This window comes from Pelmatolapia mariae, linkage group LG18 (assembly GCF_036321145.2).
Source record: "Pelmatolapia mariae isolate MD_Pm_ZW linkage group LG18, Pm_UMD_F_2, whole genome shotgun sequence".
NCBI classification, from domain to species: Eukaryota; Metazoa; Chordata; class Actinopteri; order Cichliformes; family Cichlidae; genus Pelmatolapia; species Pelmatolapia mariae.
Window position 1 is genome coordinate 8,444,167 of NC_086243.1, and position 6,000 is coordinate 8,450,166.

At 38.3% G+C, this 6,000-nt stretch overlaps 1 protein-coding gene across 1 annotated transcript; it reads right to left on the minus strand.

The window, feature by feature from the left end:
- Positions 1-743: 743 nt before the first annotated feature.
- Positions 744-4,713, minus strand: LOC134617527 (SH2 domain-containing protein 1A-like). Its single transcript, XM_063462800.1, has 4 exons — positions 4,535-4,713; positions 1,576-1,636; positions 1,348-1,486; positions 744-1,183 (listed from the first exon to the last, which is right to left on the minus strand). The coding sequence occupies exons 1-4, from the start codon at positions 4,684-4,686 to the stop codon at positions 1,134-1,136; spliced, it is 402 nt and encodes a 133-aa protein (XP_063318870.1). The 5' UTR covers positions 4,687-4,713; the 3' UTR covers positions 744-1,133.
- Positions 4,714-6,000: the final 1,287 nt, after the last annotated feature.

Genomic DNA, 6,000 nt, shown 5'->3' on the forward strand with positions numbered 1-6,000 from the left:
TGCCCCTCCTCTGTTACATTATTTACATGTTTATGTTACTCAACTTTTGCAGCATGAATGTCTGACAGGAACAAGAAAGTGTGCAGGCTGGTCCACAGCATCAGTGGGAAAAACCACTGGCTGCAGAACATGAAAAATGTATTAGCTTGAAAGCATCTTATTTTAAACTGCCCTTATTGAATGAAGGTGTCAGCAAGAGTTACAGCTGATGTGATGTTCGCGCAAGACGAGAAGCTCTGTTTGTTTTAGTATCCATCTTCTACTTGTCCATAAGAAAAGAAATTTGCACATTTCCATCCAAAATTTACTGTTTGTATACATTTCACAGTCACAGAATTCTATACAAAACTCCTATAATTGATCTGAGATAGTTTTTAAATATATTAACATTTAATTATTTGCATAAGTTGAACAGATTTGATACCATGAAGTCATTTTCAGACCTGCTATCACATGTTGTCAGTTATTGAGAAGAGATGTGTGAAAATGAAAAAAATAAATGAACAATTAAAGTCGTTGCGACAGAAAGTTTGGTGCTCACAATAGATTTCACGGTCTACCTTTCCTGCTCTGCTGCGTTTGCTACGTCGTTACAATGAGCGAGGCCAGTTTGCATCTTGGTGCCATAAACCGATAAACCACAAATCAAACAGTTCACTGAACACGACTTTCTCAACGAGACAGAATGCAAACAAACGTCAACATTCTTGATCCAAATACAACACTTGTCAAAACTTCTACAACATAAAACATTAGATTAAGGCTGACACCATTTGGACAGAAATCATTGATGTATGCACCCAAAAAGGTAAGTAGCATGAGGGACCACATGTCAAGAAAGTGGGTCTGATGAAAAAGACAACCACTGTCACTGCATAAAATTTAAAAAAACAAAACAAAACTCAAAAAACCAGCAACAAAAAAGTGCTCCCACTCATGGCGTGTGTTAAAACATTTAAATATCTTTCAGTAGCAGTTTGCGGGCTACTGAAAATGTCTTAAACCATGACTAAATCAACACAAAAACTGAAAATAAATACACAAAGAAATTGAGAAACAGGGGCAGACAAGATGAGTGAGGCGCTGTGGTTTCTGTCGGTTTGATCGTCTGAGAGATTAAGAGCACGATGGCTTCAGTACACAGAGCTGCTGCTGCTGTTGTTCATTTCCATGTAAAGAAACTCTGTGGTGGAGATCAGTGAGACTGTGTTAGAGGTGACTGAATAGATTATGAGTCAACATAGACATTTTAAATGAGTTTACGGGTGTGCTTTTGCCTCCGTGGGTGAATGGGCCGTGTGTGTAAGCAGGGAAAAATATGCGCATGTGTGTATTTGTGTGTCATACCTTCGCCCAAGCTGTTTCGTACTCGTGTTTTGTCCAGCGGATCTGTGAGCGGGGCTATTCCAACTACAGCAGCCCTCCTGTAGCCTTCTAATAGTGCCTCCAGAGTCCTAAATGTTGGTGATCTGACTGTTGAATCCTGCTAATCAAAGAAACAATCCCACATACACAAAACTATAAATGTCCGCCTTATGTTGTGTTTGTGTGATCTATATCTGTGTGTACCCCCACCTGAAGGCACCAGCCATCGGCAGAGCGTAGGAGCCTGTAGGTGTGCACAAACGGTGCTTTCCTGTAAAAAGAAACACAAAAAACGACAATTCTTAAGTCCGAATGACTTTCTTTGAAATCTGGTGTATCTGAAAGTGCATATCTGAAAGAGACACAAAATGTGGTTTGGGGTGGAGGATGATTCAGTGATTTCAGATTGGTGTTTCGCAACCCGAAATGAGATGCCAGAGCAAATCTGATTGCTGTGTATAGTCATATTTTCCTTTTTTTTTTTTTTTTTCATATTATCACCCTGCAAAACAAAGGTTGCAGTCTGATTCATTGTGTCACAGCATGTTGCAGATATATTTTTAATTGAGGGCGTCGTTAAAGGCTTATTGTATTGTGCACATCTGACACGTAACCCCCTCCATATCCGCTTTTGTTACATTTCAACATACGCAGTATGGGACACCAGCCACACTGCAGAGAACAGCCCAGTCTGGACAACATTTATGCTGGCTGCCTGTATAAGAGCGCTACCAGCATTACTAAGGACTCAATGTCAGGGGCTGGGTCTGTGACCCGGCATTTTGAATTCACTTTGTATTTTTTGATTTGTTATATGATATTGAATATATGCTTAGTTCTGGTGTTGCCATTATTAGTTAGAATTTAGTTGTGTGTATTTAGTCTTTGTGTTTTCTTTTAGTCATCGTCAGGTCATCTGTATTCCTTCTGTCTCATCATGTCAGCTTCCATGTATTCTGCTCAGGTCGTGTTCAGGTTTCATGTTCTTGTGCATCATATTTTCTCGCACGTCCCTGGTTAATGCTCGTGTCGGTTATGATAGTTATCACAGATTGGTCATAGTTCCGTTTTTCCAGTTTGGGTTTTAGTTTAGTTTTTGCCCTGCTCGCCTGTGCTTTGTTTTGGTATTTGTGTTTAATCAGCCTGAATAAGCGGCTTGTATTTTTTTAAGGACACAGTTCTGTCTGTCTCCTTCGCTGTCTGCACTTGGGTCCACTTCATCATCACACCGCTGTGCCCCGCCGTGACACTCAATGTCTCAGATTTGGCAAAAGATTGCTGTATTTTTGTTTGTTTGTTTGTGGGGTTTTTTGTTTTTTTAAAAGGCTCTAACAAAACTGCACTTTGTACCCCCACCCCAAACGCGACAATGTGGATGCTTTTCTGATTTAACAAAGATCGCATCAGGTTCTGCGTAACTGAGATGACATTATGAAAATTTTAGTCCAATAAGAGCTCAACCACAGCCAAGTATAAGAGTAAAATACTGCTTAAACATTGGTGCAACAGCGATATCGATCTGTGTAAAATATCAGTATATTAATCAGAGGGGCCACTTTGAGCTTGTGGGTAATGTTTTAAAGCAGGAAGTACTTTTTTTTAGATTTATATTATTTTACTTATGTTTTCATACAGGGCTTATAATGTATTTTTAAATGGGGGTAGTAGTACTTTCACCTAAGTATAACTTAAATACTTCCTGTCATAATTTTCAAGTACTACATAATAGCAGTTATAACCTCATTGGAGATTATGAAATTGTTAATTTCATTACACAGTGGAACTTAAGTCGTGGTTATAATCAAGATAAGATTAAATAAATAAATTGATTGGGATATTAGTTTATTTTTTATTATCAATAATGCAGGTACTTTTATTTATCCAGGTAATTTTATTTATGCCACATTTAGCATAAAATAAAATAACATAAAATATTAGAAATGTTCTATTTAAATGAAACATTTATCAAATGACGTAGTGTCACAGAATGTCGAGTGTAACAAGCATCATTTTAACAGTATTAGAAAAATTGTCAATTTTTTCCTACTTACATAGTGGGGGTGCAGGCTGCATCCTAACTATCCTAAATAAGCATTATTTTTGGTGTATTCTATTCTGCGTAGTCTTCTATTGTATGGTAAGAAATTGCCATTCCTAATTTTTAATATACAGCATGGAAAAATTTGAAATTTTAAAAGACTGAAGACGAGGGAGGACACAATGTTTCAGTCTGTGACTCCAAGGACCTCTAGAACAGTTCATTATTCCAGCTCTGTTAAGTTGACTCAGTGGAGCTTTCTAAAAAACAGTTAAAAACTTTTTTGTTTAATCGGGACTTCTGTTGATGTTCTTTTGTTGCGTATGTTTTTCTTTTCTTCTGTTTTAACCTAGTTCTCTATCGATATTGATTTTTTCATTGTTGTGCAGCGCTCTGTGACTCTCATGTCTGTGAAAAGTACAATACAAATAAGCTTTACTTACCTTGTTACACTCTCTAAAAGCTTTCTTTACCTTTAAACACATATCACTGAAATGCATAACAACCAGCGGCCCAAAAACCCAGTGTAAGAAACGGGGGTTAAGATACTCGATAACACACCCCACACCCCCTAAAAATACTGAGTCATTACAACAACTGAGAAAACGACAACTGAGCGTTTCTCCTTTAATCTAAAATATCAGAACCAGAGTCTGAGATTGTAGATTTATATTGCTTCATTTCGTTTTTCACAAAGCATTTGCACATTTCAGTCTAGTTGTGTGAAAATGTGTCCCAGTTGTGGGACTAAGGTTTTTCTGTGTGCACGCTTGTCTACACGCACTCCCAGTGTCTGTGTGAGTTTTTTCTGGTTTCTTTTTTTCTTGTAAACCAATCCAACAGTAATCATTAATTATAATAATTAAAGCATCATTTGTGTAGTTTTTATTTTAAAATACCAAGAAGGCATTTGTTACAGCATAATTAGTATCTCCTCATTCAAGACTGTCAGTTGTTACTCCCTTGTATCCGCAGTGTGAAAGACAAAGTTAATATCACAGCGCTCTGTATATGTACTAATAAATACATACATAATTAAATCAAAAATATCCTAGCAAACTCATAAGTTTGCACAACTACAAGAAAACTGGCACTTTGGGTCACACTTGTACCGCTCCTCCGGCAGCTCACCTCACACACAGACAGTAGGCCCCCCGCACTGTGCTGCTGTCTCTCAGTAGAAAGCTGCCATCATACCCGAATCTCTCCAGCAGCCTCTCTGTGTCCTGACTTCCAATACTCCCATAGTAAATTGACTGGACCAGCCTCCCCTCAGTCTCCATGTTGGCTCAGTGGCAGAAACCCATCTGAGCCTTTTTTGCCAAAGTGCAGCAGACACCAGCAGCAGAGGAGTGTGTGAAAGGCTATGAGGCAGGAAAAGCCTTTCTGGTTTTCACACTTTTGTGTCATGCAGCTGCACTTCGCACGTTCTTGCACTTTTTTTAACCCGAATCATGCCTTTTATCTGTTGAAAAGCGAAAGTTTGTTTTCTCCTTTGCTGTTCGGCCCCTTTCGAATTGTTGTTCTTGTTCTGCAAGTCACAAAAGAGAGAAACAGAGGAAAATACTAATCAGCCGTGTTCCACGCTTTAGGAGTATTTCTAATGCTGCTGTATATACAGATGAAATGAACTGACACACGTGTGCATGTGCATGAGCCACAACTGGGACTGAAAGAAAAAAGGTTTAAGCAGACAGTTTATATATGTCTGAAAATATATAAACCACACACATAACACACACACATATGCATACACAGGTTCAAACTCAAAACCTCAATCACAGGTGTGGTTTGGCACTACCATGTTTATTTGTGAAAAAAAACCTTAAAAATGGAGCTGAAGTGCGTTTTTGTATTTTTAATAATACAGAAAAGCTTCGAAGAAATGTTCTTATTCACATTAAACAGCAGCATGAAGGAGCAGCCTAGCTATACTGATTAGCACATACAACAGCACAGCAACACAACTGCAATTGAGCCATTAACTCTATTAAGAGTAATGACCTTAACTTTTTCATGAAACATGGTGTAAATCAGCTGTATATCACCACACGTTTTTTGGACGTTTATCTTATAATAATTACGCATAATTAATTATGTCAAAGAACAGAATGGGACTCACCAAGCACTTTAAATGTGTGAACCTGATTAGCCTGATTGGCCACTTTTTCACTCCAGATTTGAGCATTTTCCTTGTTGGATTTTCCCGTTTTTATATTTAAAAAAATTATCGCCTGTATATACTCCCATGTTAGTTGCTTTTATTGTTTTAACGCTCCCCTTTAACGATAATAATCGAAACATCGATAAAAAAAAAAAAAAAGCAGCAGCAACAGGGATTTGTGGGGTTTACTGCATGTGATAACTATCTCCACCAGGTGTCGCTGGTGTCGCACTAAGGAATAGCAGCCACCATTAAACCGCTGGAGAAGAAGTCGATTTCCTCGTTTATTTCCCCTCACTTATAGCGTGACCATTGGGCGTGACTGCTTCTGGGCAAATAATGATTAACCGTAAAAATTTGATACGTTGAATCGACTGTGTTGTTCCGCCTCAGGCTGAAAAACATAAAGCAGCCACATAAAACCGTGCAGCCC